General features: G+C 42.9%; 1 protein-coding gene across 3 annotated transcripts; it reads left to right on the forward strand.

The window, feature by feature from the left end:
• The first annotated feature begins 333 nt into the window (after positions 1-333).
• Positions 334-21,197, forward strand: NADK (NAD kinase). Of its 3 annotated transcripts, XM_068158224.1 has the most exons (12): positions 334-515; positions 4,653-4,866; positions 9,099-9,182; positions 12,814-12,943; positions 13,456-13,564; positions 13,769-13,854; positions 14,121-14,223; positions 15,035-15,186; positions 15,685-15,784; positions 16,381-16,538; positions 16,784-16,866; positions 17,863-21,197. In XM_068158224.1, exons 2-12 carry the CDS (start codon positions 4,694-4,696, stop codon positions 18,008-18,010), a joined length of 1,326 nt encoding a protein of 441 aa, XP_068014325.1. In that variant the 5' UTR covers positions 334-515; positions 4,653-4,693; the 3' UTR covers positions 18,011-21,197. The 3 variants fall into 3 exon arrangements, with proteins under 3 accessions (XP_068014325.1, XP_068014327.1, XP_068014326.1); XM_068158226.1 differs by lacking the exons at positions 334-515; positions 4,653-4,866 and adding an exon at positions 5,417-5,795; XM_068158225.1 differs by lacking the exons at positions 334-515; positions 4,653-4,866; positions 9,099-9,182 and adding an exon at positions 9,422-11,449.
• Positions 21,198-21,533: the final 336 nt, after the last annotated feature.

Genomic DNA, 21,533 nt, shown 5'->3' on the forward strand with positions numbered 1-21,533 from the left:
TCCCAGTCAAGAATCTTTTCCCTTATGTTTACATGGAACCTCCTGGGTCCCGGTGTCCAAAGTGATGGCGTTCGTGATAAGCACTGAAGGGCTGTGCGCCTGCCTTAACATTTAGCCTTGCTGGTGGTGTTAGTACTGCTCTAATCCAGGTAACGAGGGAGCCAAGCCAGCCCACGCAGCCAGCCCAGCCCGCGGCTGTCATGGCGGCCGCCAGCGCCGGGGCGCATGCGCGGGGCGGTGCCCCCTGGCCGCGCTGTGTGCCCCCGGGCGGGGCCCGGCGCGGGGGGCGGGGCTGGGGCGCACGCACGCTGCGCCGCCGGCGGGGCCGCCGCTCCCGAGGAGGCGGGGAGAGGACGATGGAGGCGCGCAGGGTCTGGCGGCCCCGCTCACTGCCCGGGAGCAGCCGCGGCCGCCGCCAACACCGCCACAGCCACTGTCGGGGGCGACGCGCCGGTCTCTGAAAGGGGCGGTAGGAGCGGGAGGCTCCGCCGGGACGGGCAGCAGCCGGGGACGCGGTGAGTTGGGACTCTGGGAGAGCGGTTTCGCTGAGGAGAGAGCTCGGAGGAGGTCGTACGGGCCGAGCGCGCTCGTACAGCGGGGAGCTCCTTGCGTCTCCCCGGTGCGTGTCACTGCGGGGGGCTGTGCTGTGGCGGGGCCGGCGCCGCTTCGGGCCGTCGGCCCCTGGCGGGATCCGCGGCGCCTGTGTCCCTTGTGGCGGGTCCCGGGGGCCGGCCCGGCCCTTCAGGCGCTCGTTTGCCGCCCTGGGGACATCGTGGGTCCCTTCGCGGTCACCCAGGTAACCCCTGCAGAGCCGGGAGAGCGTCTCACCGGGAGTGCAGCCGCTGTGCTGCCGTAACGTGAGGAGCCCTGGGCTGGGAGAGTTTCCCGAGGGGATGACAAGTGAAACCGCTTCATCTGGCCCGCGATCTCCTGGCGCGGCCAGCCTCTGCGAGCACAACAAGCGGGTGAACATCAGTTGGAAGGGATGCCGGTGGCTTTTAGGCTATTAATGCCTGTCCTTCGGTATTGGTGAGTGTGTCGGTGTGAACGAAGCGAAAGGGTTAGCAATGGGACTTGTTTTTCCTGGGTTTTTAACACGTGATAGTCATACTGTCTGGTTTTCAGGAGAAATAGCACTTGGGTATGGAATCCAAAAGCCTGCTACTAAATTTCACTTGCTGTCAAGACAGCTACATTTCCTTGTGGCATGTTACTTTGTGTTCTTTCTCTGCAGGAGCACTAGAATGTGAACTAATAAACCAAACCAAACCCGAAGTTTTGTCTGCTCTGTACAGTGCCTTTTATTTTGGGTGAGAAGACTTTAGTGCCTTGGGAACGGAGTCATATGCATACAGTCAAAGTGCTTTCTTTCAGCACAACGTACTGATGGAAACACTTCTCCATAGAACTGATGAAGTGCCCAGTGGTCTGTAACACAGGAGCCAGTGGTACCTTTTTTGTTATAAAACACATTGATGTTTTATACAAGACTGATAATAAAGGTGCAGAACAAGGAGTTTTGGATGCTTGATGCAGTTTCTAAGAAATTAGTAGAATTATTGTGTTAAAAGCATTGTGTTTGGCCAGGATGGAGTCTGCAATAATCCCCTAATAGTGATGATATGAGGCAGTGCTTTTGACAGGAAGTTTGTTACCAAATGACAGCTTCCAAGCATGCTCATTGCAAAGTGGAATTACTTGGTGATTTGCTGCCCTTGGTAGCTGCTCTATCAGAAGATCACATTTCTCTGTGTGCTGTTTACTGTGGTCACAGTGGAGGAGATGGCTCTTGAGATGTGAGCACACATAACCCTTACTTGGAGTACACATCTAGGGAAGCTCTGTAGAATTGTTTCAGACTCCTTTTGTAATTTAGACTTGACCTGGAGCGTGGTTCCTCAACAATTTCTCAGCATGAAGTTGAACAGTGTAGGAAAGCTTTGGGGCTGTTACAGTATTGTATCCTTCTATGTAAAGCTGGTTTGATGAAACCCCAGTGAGGTTCTGCTTCAGGGAAGTGTTTGTTTATAATGGCAGAGAAGCTGAAGAGGGGAAACTATAGGGAAAAAGCTGGCTGCATATGAAGATGAATAAATGTGTTCAGTTGTGGGCATGACAGACCAGAGCAGCCTCTTCACTAGTTTGCTGCCATGTGCTTCAAGGTTTTGGATCCAATCCTGGAAGCTGTCCAGTGATAGTTTTGTCCTTGTGTCAAGTATGCTTATTTAATAAAGGTCTTGTGAGGGAATGTTAATTAAACAGTACGTGGTGTAAGCTGTAGTTAAAACATCCTGAATTGGAAGGCATTACATGGAAGGAATATAAAGTTCTTAGGCTGTATTTAGCAGGTCTGGACACTGTCTTGCTTCCAGTTTTGTACTAATCTGATTTTCTTTACTGGCAGCACCTGTCAGGTGAAAGAACTTCAAAAGATGTCCTTGGAAGCACACCTTATTTCTGGCCTACTATATAAATTATTGTTGTTTGTACTTCTGAGTTGCTGATGATGCTATAGGGTAGGATGTGGATATATTAACTGTTAAGTTACTGAGACAACCACTCCATAAACTGCTTTCACAGTTGCATTTCCATACACTTCAATAGTTGCAGTGTTTATTTCCCTGAGCTCAGCTCAAGCTCTCAGTGTTGGGTTGAAATGCAGTGAGGAGTTGCTAACCTGTGTAGTGGGAAAGCAAATGAAAATGATGCACTGTGGACTGCCTGAGCTTGTCAGGTTTTGGTCTGTGCCCATTTTGCATCATTTCCTAGGGTAACTATGAGCACAGAGTTTCTTCTGGAAATAGCTGGCTTCTGAATTTGATGATGAAACACAGTTGCAGTGGTTGTTGGCATCTGCTTTTTCTTTACCAGTTCCAGTCTGGCTTTTTCTTGTCTTTATTATTCTTGAGATGCTGAAAGCCTCTTTTCACTCAGAGACACTGAATATGTTATATTGAAGTTAATTTCTTTTCTGAAACTCCTATCTAAATGGCTTGTTTTCTGTGGCTGGCTCAACCAGCTAGGGTTATGTTCTGGAAGCTTGATGAGGTTGTGATAAAAGGGTGATACAAATCAAAAACTATTAAAGGTAGTTGTGAGTCAGTTTGCACAGGCTGTTTCACAACTGCTTGCACAACTGGAGTAGCTGTGTGCCTAAATCACCTAACTGGCACCAAATTTATATTGCCCTGCCAAGTTGTTTAAGAATGGATTTACATTTCTCTAGTTTTAGTTGTAACAAAAAAAATGACAACTGGGTTGCAATGGCAATTTCCCAAGTGCTGGTCACAGGTGGTACTAAGCAATAAGTAACCAACAACTAAACATTGATCCTTTTGCAAGTGCAGGCTCTTATCAATTATTAATGGATGACAGTAACTGAGCCTCTCTGTGCCATTCTCTTAGGATAAGCCTAATCTACAGGAGGAGCAGAAGTATTTTCTGGTTTGATGAGGTGGTGGTTTTAAATTAGTAACTTAAGCCATGCTCTAAAATTACAACTTCATTTTGTTGATGCTTTTGTGATCTAAAAGTTTGGTTGCTGTGAAAACTAGCACTGGAGATCATCATCCTCTGGGAACTTTAGAGCCAAATATCATTATTCTGTGAGTATTTTCTGGAGCCAGTGTCCATTTTCCTGGTTACAGTACAGGTATGGTCCATCCTCTACAGGATGCTGTGGGTAGATGAAGTGATGAAACTCATTTGAAAAGCAAATGCACATTTTTAGCGAACCAACTTTTTCCTCTATGCTGAAACCAGCTGGTTTGGGGAATGCACTGCTCCTCTAGACTGTGTTGTCTTAGATACTGCTTGCTTGTAGTTTATTCTTACACTCAAAGTTACTTTCTGTTTATATTTTGATGAGACTTCTTTTATGTGGTTCAGATTCTGAGAGCTGAGATCTGGGATTTGTAGCAGTTTTGGGGAAGGATGGTTGTTTGAAGTGTGGGGGTTAGCTAGGTGGTTTTGACTTCTGCAACACTGCTGTCTAGCCAGCTGTTTATCTTGTAGTTGTGCTGAGCGTTCCTGGAAGTGAAATACTTCACTTTTGTCCTTATTGCCTCTTGTTTGTTTTGGACCATCTCCCCAGTTTGTCACAAATGATGTAAGAACTTTGGTATCGTCCTTCAACTTGTTTTTTTTCTCCTCTCAGCCTGGTATTAATACAATTTCAATGAAGAACTGAAGGGGTTTATTATAACTATTATTATTATTGCATTTTCTATTGCATTATTTTTTCCTTATTTGGACAGGTTTGGGTTTTTTTTTTCCTGTAATGGAGTATTTTAGTTTTGTTTATTCAATATGTGCAGCATTTAATAGAAGACTTCATAGTTTTTCCTGAGTCTTTATTCCTTGGCAAATGCTTAAAGCTTTTCATCTTCTTCAGCATCTAAAGTAAATGTATTTCATCCAGTCTGTGCTGGTCTTGAAACAGCTTTGTATTGAGCCTCTTCTAAGTCTGGGGGCATACACGTTTGAATTCTGGGCATTTTTCCTTCCAGTGTCTTCTGAGGAGCTTCTCAGCTGCTCAGATCCTTTTTATCAAAGTGTGTAAGCTCAGTGTTTAATTATCAATTGGCTTTGCTCATACTGAGATTTCCCTTCTCTCTCTTCCCTATCCCCTTTCTCCTGGTGTTTTTCCACAGGAATTGAATTTCTCTCTCGCTGAGGTTCCTTCACTTCCAGTATGGAGATGAATAGAGAAAAACTGTGTGGCAGTAAGGCTGATGGGAGCTCAGATTCTGCTTATCATTGCTCAACCTGTCATGATGATGAGGAGTGGAGCAACACTAGCCGGGGACGAGCGAAGTCACGAAGTTTGTCTGCTTCACCAGCCCTAGGAAGCACCAAAGAATTCCGGTATGGCTCTTGGCTCTTCCTCTTGGTGCTGTCTTTAAGAACAATGAAACCAGCATTAAAAAAAACCCAAAAGTTACTTAGGTGTGAATTTTTGTTCTTTTTTTTTGTGTATAACCATGGTCTTGAAGCTGTGGGGAGCGATAGGAGCACTGGAGCAAGCTGCTCAGAGAGGTGGTTGGAGTCTCCATCTCTGGAGACATTCAGAAACCACCTGGATGCATTCCTGTGTGACCTGCCTTAGGTGATCCTGCTCTGGCCTGGGGGTTGGACTGGATGATCTCCAGAGGTCATTTCCAACCCCTAACATTCTGTGATTCTGTATAATGAACTGAAATAAAAAATAGTGGTCTGTGGTAAGATGGTCTGAGGGAGATGGTGAGCGAAGCGTGCTATGGGTGACGTAGGTGGGCATCTGCAAAGAGATCTTCATGTAAATGAGTCCTGGCCAGTTGTGAGGGCTGCTGGGAGCTCCAGTGTATTCAAAAGCTGGATGAGTGTAAGGTTGCATGGTAAGGTGAGGCAGCACAAAGTTTGTGCTTGCAGAGTGTTTCATCGGAGCGAGAAACGCCCTCGTTTCCTCGGAGCCAAATTTCTAATCTGGTTGCGAGGCTCTCGTCATGCGGAGAGCGTGGAGAGGACTTCTGGCGTTTGCGATCTTTGGACTCGTAAATATTGCCTGTGGCAGCAGTGTGTCTTCATCTGGGGGGAAGGATAGCAGAGCGCTGCCTGACTTACGCTGTGGCTCTGCAGAAGCACGGACAGAATCTTGGAGGAGTTTCTCAACAGCTGAAGTTCTCGTCCAGAGTTACTGCTTTGCCGCTAGGAAAGCTCTTGCAGCGCAGAAGCGTAGATGGGTGAGGCTGAAGATCACAGGGGGAAGCTTTATGAAGGGAGGACTAATGAAGGCCTGGCTCTGAAGAGGCTAAAAGGTTAGGAAAGTACTTGCTTTGCATGCATGGTTCAGAAAGTCTTTGTGCCTTTGTGCTTTGGAAAGTGCTGTGCTCTGTACTGCTTCTGCACTGAGTTGTAGTCGATATGCAAGACTTTAATGTTAACAACTTCAAGGTGCTCTGAAGTGGATGAGTTTCCTGTTCTTCACTCAAACCTTGAAGAATATAAGTTTCAGTCAATCTGAATTTAGACCATGTTGTCTACAGTTTTGTGCATCATCATCTTCTAGTTAAATAACTGCTAGGTAAAGAACTACCTTTTTAAGCTAGAAGTGATCTTTGTAGACCCTGCTGCCCGTTGTGGGGTTGAATTAGGGCTGTTGTTGATCAGGTTTATTTCATTAGGATGCTCTGCATTCTTTCACTGGCTGTCTTCAGCTTAGCATTTTGCAGAGTCAGAGATCTCAAGCTTGCTGTGTGGTACTGGAGGGAAGTGTTCACCTCTGCTTTGAGCTGGCAAATGCTTTGGTCCTACAAGCTGTGTGATTTCCAATGTACTGCTGCTCATTCCTAGCAAAGGCAGCCTTACTACACCTTAACTGCTCATCACTCAGAGATTTCACCTTCTATTTACTGAATTGTGCATTGATTGTACTGATGAAACCAAGGCAAATCTCAACCAAAATGTATAGCAGTGATTAATTAGAGCTTGCAGGCAAACTTTGAATGCCATGAAGGTCAGATGTGGATATTTAATGCCTCTTGTAGGAACAGAGTTTATCCAGCTACTGGGAGTGGTGTGGAATAATGACCTGTGTGGAAAGAAGGTAAAAGGACAGTTATTTGGGAGCAGCTTGAGAAGAGGGAGCTGATGTTGCCAGGGTGTTGTTTAACTATCTGGATTTCAAGAGTAATTGTCAGACGTTGATAGAATCTCACCATTCCTTTACACATATTAGCATGTTTTAATCTCCAATTATGTCAAACCCCTTGCTCATTTATCTGTTTCAATATAAATAAGGTGAACATTACAAATTACTTAGTAATCATCTTATCTGACTGCATTAGTCATGCCTGGACTTATAAATGGGAAAAAAAAAATCATTTGAAAAACAAATATCCCTTGATATAGGAGATTCAATACTCACTTCATTATGGGACTTGGAATCTCACACACACACATTTTATTAGACACAGAACCAGAAAAGATGTTGCTGTAGTTCCTGAATTATGTCTTCTTAACCTGTCATCTGGCTTTGATTTTTATTAGATTTCTGAGGGGTTTTTTTTAGTACCAGAGTGAGTCATGGGGCTGGTCTGGCTACTGTCTAATATACACAATAGAAGGCAGTGCAGTAATGATTTGTGCCTGCCAAGCAATAGGTTAGTTACCCGTTCCTGTGTTAATTGAATTAAGCACAGGAAAGGCCTATTTCCCCCTGCTTTTTAATGGCATCATTCTAATAGCATTTGCACAATGTTTCAGCAGTGACGTGGCTTGAGTAAGTTTCACTCCCATTTAGAGATTTGCTGAAGGAGATGGGAGGGAAGAAAGGCAGAACAGTTCTGACTTGCTCCAGATAATCTCATCCTAGAGCTAGAAGTAATCCTGTGTTCTGGGTGGGGTTTAGGTTTGGGGATAAATGACATTTCAGAGCTGTTTATTTGAGGACTCAGATCATATTAGCTCTTATTAGATAGGAAAAGTAAGCATTTTCCTCCTGCTTATTCAAAGCCTGATACTGTAGCTAGGTATCTCCATATACCTTAGAACTGAAGAGTTGGTGTTGTATTAATTAACTTAACTGCAAAGATTCAAACAACAAAAAGAGCATTTAAATGATTGGACACAGTTACTGTGACTTGACTGTGGCAAAAAAAAGCTGAAGGGGTTGCCTTGGTGTTGGAGATCCCATTGTAAATCCCTGACAAGACTTACACTGGGAAACCTAATTGACATACATTACTGACCCTTATTGAGATGAAGAGCACTCATTAAGCTCTTTTCTGTGTATTTATACCAGATTTCATCATTCTGCATGGCCTGTTCTAAAACTGGGGGCTCTCAGGCAAGATGCAGACAAGAAATGCAGAAGAGTATTGTGGTTATTGTCTGCAGCAGTGAAGCTGATGAGCTGATGTCCCTTTAGGAACTGATGCAGAATAAGCCTCTGCACACACCGTTGACACACAACTAACAGTTGTTTTGCTGAGAACATGGCCTGAAAACAACAGTCTCAGGCTTATTTTATTGCTTGTTTGGTTCTCTTGCTGTCAACAGAAATTAATGCACGCCAAAATACTCTGGAGGAGAAAGTGCTTGTACTATGTAAACAAAAGGCCTTGGCTTGTGTTTTGGTTTTTAATTAGGCACACTTCTTAAGTGAAGGTTGTGAGACTACTGAATTGCTCAAAAAACCTGATCCCTGCTGCTCTTTCTCTCAGCTGGTGTCACCACAGAGGTTTTTGTGAGTTTCTGCTGAATGCTGCCACATGTCTGATTTGATCAGTTCTCAGTGTTAGGAAATCACTTCCTCAGAAATCTGAAGTGTTCAATCAGCTGCTCCAGTACTAGGTTGAGCACTTGGAAGTGTTAAACACTTGTTTATGCTCTTGTGTTGGCTGTTACTTAGGGTCACTACTAGCTGAGGTCTCCAAAAATGTGCCCTTTAGTTCTATTAATGCCCTTCCTACTCCAGCTTGAGAAGGGTTTTTAATGTGTTACAATTGCACAGCTAATGATCTGTGCCTTGCTTCTTAAACATAGGACTTTTCCTTTTCACAGTAGTGAGACCTTGAGAATTGATTGGTTTTATGATTTGGGATTTATCTACACCTTTTTTTTTGCTGGTCTCTGTGAAGGACACAGGGAATGTCCAGAAGAGTTGAGACTAAACAGGCTCTTTGCAGGTTGGACATGAATCCACAGAAGCAACTTGGAAAACAATTGACCATATTTTGGAGGCTGTGATGCTTCCTTTGTGCAAAGTTGAGGGTGAAATGAATCCAAGAAGAATATGTGGCTGGTGCTAATATTTAGAACTTGATTACTCAGTGTGTGAAGTAAGGCAAGGGGTGTGTGAAGTATGTGAAGGGGTAAACTCTGTTAAATCACTTTAATGGAGCAGGTACAGGAGGTAAGTTTTGGGTGAAATGTGAGAGATAATAGGTGTAGAATTTCCTTGGCTGATCAACCAATAGTGCAGGCTTAAGAAATGTGCTTTGTCCTGTATTGCTTAGTGCAGCCCTTCAAAGATTGGGTTTTGGTGAGCTAATCATACCCTGTTTGTCATCATGTTCCTTCAACTTAGTGCTGATGTTGTTTTATACATCTGTTCATAGGAGAACGCGCTCCTTGCATGGACCATGCCCAGTGACCACGTTTGGACCAAAGGCCTGCATGCTGCAAAATCCTAAAACGATTATGTGAGTACAAATAAACTGGGGGGAAGAACTGAGTTTGCTTTTCCACTCTTCACCCTCTAATTAGATTGTTGGTTTTTTTCTTGTATCCTGGTACTTAGAGAGGTTGGATGATCTTTGGGGTCCCTTCCAGCCTGGCGTTCCATGATTTTCATGCTGCTTGACTGCCAGCTCAGGATCTGCACTGCCAAAACTGGCTTGCCATTTCTCTCACATTTTTTAGACAGTGTAAAGTCAGTCCTAGAGAAGGGCAGACAGCACCAGCACTGCTGAGCTGTCTTCTTGAGTCAAACCCCATTAGAGGGGCATTGGCTTGATCTGCATGTTGGAAAGTGCAATGTGAGTTTGAATGAATCCCAAGGGGTGCTAGAACATGATCAATATTTCTCTGGGTGGCTTGATAGTGGCTTTGCCAGTTGGAATATTTCCTGCAGGGTGACAGACATAAAAGGAAATGAATTTTACTGGGTCTCCATTACTAATTCATGTGGTGTTCTTGGGCTCACCATCTACTACCTAAGCTGTTGGCAAGCATTTTCACAGGTCAGTATATCTGTTTTGGGAGGGGAAACAAAGAGTGAAATGAACCATTTCACATAAAATGTGTAGTGCAGGGCATGTCAACAGTAATAAATTTGGTTTAGATATGTTTTGCATCATCTGCAATCCACAGTTGGATGGCAGCAGTGGCAGCTGCAATAAGCACTTTCCAGCATAATTGACAGTAAACTTTCCATGTGGTTAAACACCCTTGTAGCAATCTAATGATGATGTAGAGGAGTTATTGCTACCATTTTTATTCCATCACTGAAATACATCAAGGGCAGTGTTGAGGAATGATAGAGGAACACAAATTTTTGTGGCCAGCACAAGGAAAGGAGGAGAACTTGTCCTGTTTGCTGTGAAATCTGAGGAGAGCCTTCTGCTGCTGAGTTAGTAGTCTGGGGTTCTGAGTCTGATCTCTGGCAGTTTCAGTGTATGAATATCATGACTCTGCTGATGGGTTGAGTGAAAGTAGGAGCTGAGTTCTGCTTAGGCATAGAAACATTTTCATTTCCTAGGCTAGGTGGTATGAAAGTGTTGCATTTTTACACCATGTATTATATACTTAAATGGGTCTTGACTTGACCAAGTAAGGAATGTCAGAGTTCTACAGATCAACCAAGTTGGTGGTCCCTATTTTTTTCCATTTAAAAAGTTTCATTATTCCTTCAGTTAAATATAAGCTGTTTAAGTACTTGTTGGCCTAAATCTTCACCTCAGCAGCAGTGATCTTCAGGACAGGGTGGTGGTAGCCTTTCCTTTCCTCTGAAAGTGTAGTGAAATCTTGCAGGGTACAGTAACTCAGCTTCCTCATTCTAAAATAGATGGCTTGGAGTCTTGCAGTTGATCTGAACCCCAGCTAGCCTTGTGTGTTTACCCACCTGACTGGTGGGCATGCTCCTCCCCATGGGCTGGGCCAGCAGGGTATGATATAACCGCGGTGTCAAGATCAGTTGAGTACAGAGGCTGCAGGCGAGAGCAAGCAGAAGCTGCTTGCCAGGAACAAGGCTGCTTGTGCAGTGCTCAGGGCAGCTGGGCAGAAAAGGGAACTGAAGGAAATGGCAATTTGAAGACTGAGTTGTAAAGTACTGGTCTTACAATACAAGAGGATTTTACTATGGCTTCTACAAACAAGCCAAACTTTCTTGTTTTGAGTTTCCTTCTCTGCAGTCAGCAATGCTGTTAAACTCTCTCCATTGGAGAGTATTTTTTAAAGGAACATTTGATTGATTTTTTTTTTTCCCCCTCCTTTAAGTTAGTGAAGGTCTTGGTGCCTCTTGAAGTTCTAGTGTTGGTGACTGTCCTGTAAAACCTGCTTTACCAAGGCTTTTTTTAAGATGAGCAGATGAATTGAGTGACTCTTCAGTGAACAAAGGCTCAGGTGTCTGTGGTGGTGGGGAGAGGTCAAGTACCTGGTTTTCAACCCTTGAAATGGGACTTTTCTCATGAAGGTTTGCCTCTGAAGATTGGTAGTAAACCCTATTTTGCAAAGGAGTTTTCTGTGAAGCCTTGGAACTTTGTGCTGATTCTAATTGAAATACCTAACTCTAAAAAACAAAATCAGAGAGAAATGTTTTCTTTTGAAGTAGCAGTTATTAAGAAGTGATAAAAGCCACAGCCTGTGTTTATTTTGGAGCTGTTATTTTTGCCTGACTTCTGAAAGGAAACATGAAGATTTTGAAGCATGTTAGGAGTAATCTTTCATATAGTAGAAGCTCCTGGATTTGGTGAGTACAGCAGAAACAGGTTTGTCTGTCATTTGAGTGGAGTCTGTATTAGTTCTGCCTTTACGAACTTCATGAAGTGCAGTCTGGGTTTTTGCCAGCTTTAGAAGATAGCCTGGTCATCTGGAAATGCTTTTGGGGGTGGTTTCTCTGTGTGCATTTTCTGCCTTTTAATAACTGTGAGACTTGAATTAATTTTTATGAAATGAACTTTCAGTATAGAAAACATTCCCTTAGGCACCATTTGTCTTGGAAATAGCACAGAAAACTTCAGCTTCAGCTCTCTTGCAGCTGCTTGGCAGCAGTAAACACACTCATGCAGCCCTTCCTAGTCTGTTTTCTTTGACTCTGTTTTCAGTGTAGCTGTTGGTTGGTTAGTCAAGTCAGAGGAAACCTTCTTAAGGTGAGGTTTGGTAGTAAAGGTTTTTGATATTAGACCACTTCATCAGTTCCTTCTGCATTTCTATGTAGAATATAGGCATTTTGGAAAGGCAAGTGAGCAGATCAGACCTCCAGCAACATCATCTCCTTTATTTTAACCCTTGAAATGCTAAATCCCAATCTCTTTGTAAATTTGGATTGCTCAGCATTTCTGCTGATCTGCTTTGCTTCATGGATTATGCCTGCACCATATGGAAAAGGATGGGATCCTGGTAATATGCATGAAGTGCAACTGTGCAGTTATGCAGCTTAGAAGCAGATAGAAATGAGGAAGGGAACTGCAACATAAGTGTTCTGTTACTGAGCCCTCTTGCAAGCTGCAGAACTGTGTACCTGGATTTATCCTTGGGGTTCTCCAGCCTCAGAATTCTGTCCTGACAATAGAACACAGGGGCTGTACAGTGGTTAGTATTAGTGCAAAGGTGCTAAAAAGAAACAAGACTATCTGGGCTGGGGCTATTGCACTCCTGTTTGAATTTACATTGGCTTGAGCTGTTTGACTTCCAGTATGGGCCAGGGAAAGGTTTGTGCTGTAGCTTTTCCTGGCTCCCTAATTGAATGTTTCTCCTTATTTGGAGTCAGTGTAAGAGGAGAGAGCACTGAGACAAGACAAAGGAAAGCATTATGGCTGGAAGCATCTGGGCAGATGTCAGTTCAAGAACTTGATCCCAGAGCTTGTGAAGTGCTTCTGCTCAAGCCCCTGTGTGCAGGTGTTGGCAGCATGGCAGCAGTCACAAGGATGGAGACCTTAATACTGTGTTACTGTCTACATATGGTAAAGCAGTGATTGGCTCATGGGGGAAAAAGCACCATTACAATCCAAACCTCCTTTCTACTGTTCCAAGGCTGAGTGCAAGGATATATTTTTAACCAGAAGGTTGGCAAAGCAGAAGGCAGCAGCACTGGGTTCTTTTTCTGTTCTCCAGGCACATTCAGGATCCAGCGAGCCAGCGGTTGACATGGAACAAACCTCCCAAGAGCGTCCTCGTTATTAAGAAGATCCGGGATGCCAGCCTGCTGCAGCCTTTCAAAGAGCTTTGTGTGTATCTTACTGAGGTAATTCCTTCCCACAAGGAAAAAACTCACATCTAAACTGTTTTCAACTACTGATTCTGCTGCATGTGGAATGTGCAGAGTTGGAGAGGCAAACAAATAGTTTTACCTGTTGCCACTGGAAGTAGTAAAACTCGTTTCAGAGCTTAAGGTCAATACTTAAGTACTATAAAGAGCTTGGGGGGGAAAAAAAGTAAAACCAAAACATTCCTTCATTCTGTTTGCACTTCAAAGTTCCCATCCCAGGGAATGGGATGTGAAAAGCTTTAAGCTTTGAACAAACAGCAGCGTTGCTGCATCGTGTAACCTATATTCTGTGGTTGAGTTTATTGGATGATTTATTAATTTACTCTTTTGCATGCTGCAAAACTCTCACTAGCATTAGACCATGCATTAACAGCCCACAGGTGCAGACCATTTCTCTACAATACAGTTTGTATGTTGTTTAACTTGGGAAAGTCAAATGCTCTTTCATTTGAAGCAGGTTTTAACAAGCTTATCTTACCTTTCTTAAGGAGAACAATATGATAGTGTATGTAGAAAAAAAGGTGTTGGAAGACCCTGCTATAGCTAATGATGAGAATTTTGGACCAGTGAAGAAGAAATTTTGCACCTTCAGAGAAGGTATGATGATTTCTTGAAAGTGAAGTTGGTTTGTCTTGCTAGTTCCTCAGTTGTTTGTGAACTGATGTCTTTTGCAAACAGCTGTTGGTAGCCCTTGGTTGTGTTTTCGTACTGGTGAGTGAATGTTGGCACGCTGCTCTCTGTTGGTGTTAGGAAATAGAGCCTGTTGATAAAGCTTAATTAAAAACTTCAACATTCTTCTAGATTATGATGACATCTCCAATCAGATAGACTTTATCATATGCCTGGGAGGAGATGGAACCTTACTTTATGCTTCTTCACTTTTCCAGGTTGGTCTTTGTGGGAAGTAGACTTAAAGACCTTTTCTTTTTGAAGTGTTTGAAGGTTGTTGGGTTGGGTTTTTTTTTCCTTTGCTGTTCATTCCTCTTTTAAAAATCAAAGCCTGTTTTACCCTATACCTTCTGAAAATAGATTATGTAATGTCTTGTTTTTGTTATGCACACTTGCATCAATAGTCAAAAGTATTTACAGGCAATTAGTTGAAGTATGAATTGCTTTTATTCAGTAGCTTTTAAATTCTTTTCTTTATTGATAGGGTAGTGTACCTCCAGTTATGGCTTTTCATCTGGGATCCCTTGGATTTCTTACTCCATTTAATTTTGAGAATTTTCAGTCCCAAGTCACTCAGGTTATAGAAGGTAAATTTAAGGGGACAAGGTGTGGTGTTTCTTTTTTGTTACATTTTCTGCAGCTTTTTCCAAGACAAGTAAATTTTCCTAACCAACTCATTTGAGGTGGTCCCATAAGATTGAGACACAAGAAACTTATGTTAAACTAACCCAAGTATGGCCTTGCATTGACCCATTCAGTGCTGCTTTCTGTGCTGCTCTCTAAGGGAACATAGCTGAGAAAGAACTTTGGTGTGGAGTAAACAAGTAAAAGATGATGCAGAACTCATGTGAAATGACAGCTAAAAGCACAACTGGAGCATGGTTCTGAAGGCTGTGGTCGTGCAGTGCTCAAATACTGACAAGTCAGGCAAATAAAGTAGTTAAGGAAAGACATTTTCTTCAATATGAGGTTATTTGAGCTGCATCCAAAGCAGATTCCTGAAGAGATGGCTCAAATCCTCCTGTTGCTAGAATGTTCTTTTAATGGCTGTTTCCAGTTCTCTTTAAGCTCTGCTTTTGGCTCAGTGAGGCTCACACAAGCCCAGCAGTGTGTTCCCATCCTAAGCATGTCCATATAAAACTTAAATCTCCTATTTAGATCATGAGGAAAGGGAGGAAGGACTGGGTTCAAATTGGACTTGAATTTTGCTCAGTACTACTAAAAATGAGAGTTGGGCTTTAACAAAATATAGGCAATTGTCTTGTGAATGAATTTGGGCATGTTGAAAGCAGGGGCAGTAGGTGGATGGCATTTTGTACAGTTTGCTGATCATCACAGGGGTTTAGTTACTCTACCAGCATAGCATTTGGTGTGCTTTCTCCTCTATTCCCTTTCTAGGCAATGCAGCCCTTGTCCTACGAAGCAGGCTGAAAGTCAAAGTGGTAAAAGAGCACAGGGAGAAGATGACAGTGCAGAACGGTATCGAAGAAAACGGAGTGGTCTCTGCAAACATAGAGAAAGAAGTGGGCAAGCAAATCATGCAATATCAGGTCAGAGGGCAAAAGAAGCAAAAGAACTGCTTGTAAATGGCTCTGTACTTGTTTTACTGACACTTTCCCCTGTTCATTAGTTTACTGACAGTGGCGTGGGACAGATCCCTATTGCTCAATTTAAAGTCTGTGCACTAAAGTGACTATCTCATTACCTTCTGCAATCATAAGTGCCAATGGGATGCTTTCCTGTGGTAATATTTCCCTTCTATGTGGCAAACAAAGTAGTCGTTCTGAAATGGGATATCCCAAAGGTTTGTCTTAAATAAGTGAACAGAAAACCTCTGCACATTGTTAGTAACCAGCTGCTGGGAATAGTTCTGAACATCTGAAAACTTCAGCTGGTGCTTGATAAGGCAGAAGTGTAAAGAGTTTAATTTGGCAGGTCCTAAACCAGCATGAATGTTTCAAAGGTCTGGCAAGCAGGTTTTGGCTCATGATTGATTCCATTGCCAAATCATCAGCAGCAGACTGGTGTAACGTTTCGTGTCATGGCAGGTCCTGAATGAAGTTGTAGTGGATCGTGGCCCTTCCTCTTACCTTTCCAATGTAGATGTCTTTCTAGATGGGCACCTGATAACAACAGTGCAAGGAGATGGTGAGTCTGCTTCTTGACTTAAATGGCTTATCAGTTTACATGTAGACTGTTGCTGTTTTGCTGGGGGATTTTTCTCACAGGGAAACAAAATCTCAAGCTTCAGTTCCCTCTGGTGACAGAAAGCATCAGTGTGTTTATTTCTTGGTACCTACCGTGCCCCACAGCGAAGCATTGAAGTTTTGTAAGCTTTTTCTGTGGGCTTGTGAAGGCAAGTGGCAGTTCCTTTGGGTATGGAATGTTAGAGCTAAGGGCAAGAAATTACTCAGAAAAATTTGGATACCTGGAACTTGCTGAAGGCCTCAGATGAAATAGGGAAGTTAATCCTTAAAGCTCTTACCTTTAAAAAAATGAGTGTCACTCCTACAAAGTTGTGTAACCTGAGATCTAGAAGCTTATGCAACTTACTGAAGCCATGGAGCAAACTGGCTGTGCCAGGATTAGAGGAGTTTCTGCCTTTTTGTGCCTTAGACTGCAGTTCTACTGTGAAACACTAGCTGATACATTCTATGCTTCATTTTCACAACAGTGCTATTTCTTAGTTGTCTTCCAGATTGATTGTGATGCTAATGTCAGTGAAATCTCTGCTCCTTTCACAGGAGTCATTGTCTCCACACCAACTGGGAGCACTGCATATGCAGCTGCAGCAGGAGCTTCTATGATTCATCCCAATGTTCCTGCCATAATGATCACCCCCATCTGCCCTCACTCATTGTCTTTCAGACCTATTGTTGTTCCTGCTGGAGTGGAACTCAAGGTTAGCTTCTCCTCTGTTATTTCTGTTTCTTAGTTAAAAACTTCTGTAATAACCAGATAATAACTGGGAAGTCTTCCTGTACTTCCAAAGAGGGGGGTTACTGCTTGTGGATAAAGGTGTGTATAAACCAGGGTTGGAACTTGTGCAAGAGGTCATTCCTCAGAGGGAGGCTGGAGGTGGTGTTTGTTCCTTGCTCTTGAAAAGTGGTTTGGGGACCTAAAGTTCTTTTTTCTTCTCTTTTTTAGATTATGCTCTCCCCAGATGCCAGGAATACAGCATGGGTTTCCTTTGATGGAAGGAAGAGGCAGGAAATATGCCATGGAGACAGGTCAGGCCTTTTTGGGGTTGTAGTTTGGAAAACACTGATTCATGCACTTCTCTCATTCTCTAACAACCATCAGAAGGGTTGCTGGCAGTGAATGAACAAACTGTTATAAACCCTAACACCTCTTACAGCACAAGCTGCCAAAAGTATTTTAACTTCTAGCTTCAGGCTTTCAGCTCTTCCCATGACAGCAAGTGAGAGGTTAAGGCTGAAGCATGTCAGCACTGCATGCTTAGCAAGGAAGATGGATGTGTCTTCAGAAAATCCTGTACATTTAGCTTAAAGATAAGGCTCTTTAGCTTGAGCAGGTGTAAACCAAGGGGAGTTTATGTAAGCAGTACTCTGAATAATGCCAGGTGGTTTAAACTGTGTGAACTCAGTGAGCGTTGTGGTCACTCACAGCGTTGATGCCTTGAGCAGCGTGTTGAGTTGCCTCTGGTTTTGTGTGCAGGGCTTACCCTGACTGAAGGTGATTTAGGGCAGCTGTGATATCTGACTGGTACAGGAGGACTTCGGCTTTGACTTGGTCCATACAATTTGCCAGGAAGGAAAATGCAAAGCTAGCATGACACTGCATCTTGAGCTGTCTGTGTTTCCTGTCCTGGAGGATAGATCAGGAGATCAGTGAGGGTTCGTGTGAGATTTGGCCCTTTGTTCTAACTGCTGTTACTTACTACTGAGACTTGAAACTTAAAAGATCAGGGTGGTGACTTACATTATCTTTTGTCCTGATGATGTTGATGTGAAGACCAGCAGAAGACTGCAGGAGGTGGGGGAGTGGGTTCGGCGTTCTCCCTGTGTCAAAGAATGCTGCCCACAGTGCATCTGTTACACTTTTAGCTCTGTGGAGATGAGCTTGCAGACTTGGTTATTGCTTGACTAAGCTTGCTTGTTTTACCCCATTGTCTAAGCACAGCTAGTGAATTGAAGATGATTTGTTAGTGTTCAAACTGCTGTTCATTGTCCCTGACTGACTGGGCTGTTCCTGTGTTGTTACAGTATTAGCATCACTACCTCTTGCTATCCCCTTCCTTCGATCTGTTTCCGAGACCCTGTGAGCGACTGGTTTGAGAGCTTGGCTGAGTGTTTACACTGGAATGTGCGGAAGAAGCAAAACAATTTTGCTGTTGAAGAAGAAGAATTTTGAGTGTCTACATCTAACAAGACTCATGGGAATGGAACATGGCAGTATCCCTTCTATATGCTTGGAGATTCAAGTTCTTGGCTAACGAGCGTGGTCGCCGTCTCAAGACACATGTAGGGATTCTATCTGTCTGATCTGCTGAGGGCTGGGAGATAATTGTGCTACTTCCTGTCTACCAAGAGTAGGAATGGAAGAAATTAGGCTCTGATTGCTGATGTGAAGGAAATTCACATTGGGTTATAACAATCTGGGTTACTTCTGATTGGTACTGACAAAAGCATCTGGAGATTTGATTGTAACCTCTGACTTACCAATTACATGGTAGGCTGAATGTAGATACCTAACAGAAGAGTGGCAGTAGCAAAATGGCATTAAAATCTTCTGTTTGATTTGGTATATTTGTAATTCCATTTAAGGAATTGAAGTAATTCCACACACACATAAAGGCTCTAGCAAATTTGCTTTTGAAAGCCCCGAAGCTCCTCTTTGTTAGCTTAAATGTCTTACCCAGAGCAGCTCTCAATCAAGACAGCTTTTAAAATACTTCCTCCTTCCTTCTTTGACTTGCAAATGTGACACACTGTGAAGAAACACCCCTGAAGAATGTTTCTTTTTTAATAGATGGAACTAGTGGGGGGGGGAAAAAGACTGTATATATTTTTTATATATACATATTTCTGTATCTCTTGCCCACTTGAACAGTGATTGACCCTTGGCTGTCATCACTGTGTCAGCATCCACAAGCCCTGTGGATGAACATTAGGCTGGACTTGCTTATTTCACTGATCTCCATTTTTGCAGCTGAGCTGGTTTCCAGCTCTCCAGTTCTTGGTGGGGAATCATCACTCTGGGTTTTTTGTTATTGTTGATTGATTCTCTGGGACAAATGGTAGCATTAGAGACTACACAGTGCAAGGCCACAGTTCCCCAAGCTTTCAAGAAGAATCTTGTCTTCAATTCCTGCTACAGTGTCTAGTTCCAGTACTGCCTTGAAGAAAAGCATATCCTGTGCTAGGCTCTGAATGCCCTTAGCTTCCTCTGGTACCTTCCAGCTCTTGGTGCTGAGTAATAGAGAAAGGGATACTGCAGTGGCAGGCTGATAAAGGAGAGGACACATTCCCAGTAGAGTAGCAATGGTGCCTTCAGCACACTCAAGATATTCTAAGTCTTGTATTTACTTTTTTTAAGATGCTTTCAACTGTTTCTAACTTCTCTATGTACATATTTTATTCTATGTGCTTTTATGAAAGAAAAACAGCAAAACCCAACAGAAAAGAAAGATAGTTGGGGGAAAAAAAAAACCAACAAAGGGTTTGTACTGTACTTAAACTGAAAAAATATCAAACCCAAGTATAATGTTTACATTTATGTTCTTTGTGGTGCAGTCTCATGCTCATCCTATCCAAACTTCAGCATTTTCAAAGTCTTGCTGCATTGGCCATTAAAGGAGTGGACATGGTCTGTTACATTTACACCTATGGCACAGAACTGTGGAGGAACTAAGTTCCTGCTGAAGGTGGGATTTCCTTGGAAGTGGAGTGAGGAACAATGGCGAACCCTTCATGAATGTCTTACGTTGTCTTTGTGGTCCAAAGTGGGAATGGGAAATGTGTTCATTTCCAAACTTTGCCTAACCTGCTGTCTTCTGATGGTTTCAGTAATGTCCCTTCCATTTTGGATGCTGCCCTAGTCTGGTCTAATTTGATGAAATCCAGCTGAGAGCACTTTTCCGTAAGAGAGAAGCAAACCCCTGGCTGATGCTACCAATCACAACGGAAAAGGTGTGAATAGAAACTAATACTTGGTCTGTACATTTTGTAAAATAGGACACTGGGTTGATTTGGTCGAAACAGATGAATTTTGTGCTATCTTGGAGAATATCCAGACAGCTTTTGGGATTTATCTTTCACTTGAAGCTGCAGTCATTGTTTTATCACTGTTTTGAAGCTGCTTACGGGTTTCCTCGGTGGAGTAGTCAGTCAGTTAGTAACTGTCTACTTTTGGAACTCTAGAAATGTCACATTTTTGGGGCTTTTTTTTTTTTTTGGTTTGTTTGGTTTTGCTTTGAAATTCTTTTTTATTTAAAACATGCAATAATTGAGGAAAGGAACAGGGTGTAGTGTGGCTACAGGAATGTCTTGTGGAGAGCGAGCGGAACACAAGGAGGCACGCTAGGAGGTGGAAATCGCTTTGCAGAGGGGAGGTGAAATGATTAATGAGCCTTATCTAGTATTTTTTTAAAGATAAAAACTATATTCAGCACTTTTTATTTATGCTTTTTATAATAGTAAAGCTTTTATTGATGGAATTGCTGAACTTCTAATTTCCAGAGTGCATAGCTCATGAAATCTGTAATCAAAACACACCTAACTACTTTATCTAGATTAGATCTAGACCAGGAGTTCTCTGTAACACGTGCTGCAATTGCATTACTGGCTTTGAGGCTGCTGCAGTTTTGCTTGTACAACTATTCCTGCTTGATAACAATCTTACTTGGATCCCTGATCAGCCAAGGAGGGAGCTACAGTCACTGACTGAAAGAAAAAGTCACACTGTGACTTCCAAGTCTTTGCTGCTTCCTCAGAGAGCTGTGCTGATTATAATTGTACCAGCTGCTTCCTATCGAAAGACAACCCAAGCTGTGTTAATACACCACAGGCTGTACAAAGTCCCTTTTCAAAGCCTTTAATCTGCAAACCAGCAATTCACAAACAGGCTGCTGAGGTTTAAACAGCACTCCAGCTTTGGATCTTTGAGTGCTTAAAGCGTGGGTAACTTCTGTTGAAAGCAGACTTGGTTACGTTGGCAATAAAAGCTCGTCTTGCTGTTGGAACTTACTGCAGGTCAGTTGTTTGAACTGGACTAGTCAAATTGGGGTTTGCTGATGAAGAGCAGTGTTTCTAATCCAAGGGTGTGTAAACATCACTGTACCTACAAATCCTTCCCAGCCTACAAAGGGTCAAAATGGAAGCTTGGAAATCAATCTGGGTTTTTAAAAAGCAGTCGTTCTCCAGCAGAGAGTTGAAGCTGTTAACAACTTGATGCAGTACGGGATAAATAAAGCAGTGTACTGACTTTTTAAAGAGGAGAAATCCTGTTATATATATTGTTAATGCTTTGAAACCTTGTTTTAAATATTGTTGGAAACAACTATTTTTCAATCCTTTCAATAAAATCTTTTTGTAAAGTTGGATGTGGAAAGCAGCACTTTGACTGTCGAGAATATAACCGCGGGCAAATGTCCAGTGGGGTTTGGTGCAGTGCCTGGTGGGACAGCAGCATCTGCTTCCTAGCAATGCACCTCAAGCTTTTTGAATGCCTGTGTCTGATCCCAGCCTTCTTCCCCCAAATAAAGCTGGATTAGCTGTGCAAGTTGAAACAAATCTTCTGTACAACTCACTGGGCTACGTTAACTACTCGGTGAAAGCCCAAGAGTGGAAAATGAGGGAAGAGGAAATGGATGAAGGCAATCCTCTGGATCGCTTGGAGAGCCAGGAATCTCAACATTGGAAATGTGCTCTGAATG

The sequence above is a fragment of the Melanerpes formicivorus genome, unplaced genomic scaffold (genome assembly GCF_026170545.1).
Source record: "Melanerpes formicivorus ecotype bairdi unplaced genomic scaffold, bMelFor1.0.p_v2 SCAF_39, whole genome shotgun sequence".
Taxonomy (NCBI): domain Eukaryota; kingdom Metazoa; phylum Chordata; class Aves; order Piciformes; family Picidae; genus Melanerpes; species Melanerpes formicivorus.

Bases quoted from the DNA above. Each gene is read 5' to 3' on its own strand.
- NADK (XM_068158224.1), top strand. From the start codon at position 4,694: ATGGAGATGAATAGAGAAAAACTGTGTGGCAGTAAGGCTGATGGGAGC. The intron at 4,867-9,098 runs GTATGGCTCTTG...ATCTGTTCATAG, and splicing joins GGAAGCACCAAAGAATTCCG to GAGAACGCGCTCCTTGCATG. The intron at 15,785-16,380 runs GTGAGTCTGCTT...CTCCTTTCACAG, and splicing joins AACAACAGTGCAAGGAGATG to GAGTCATTGTCTCCACACCA.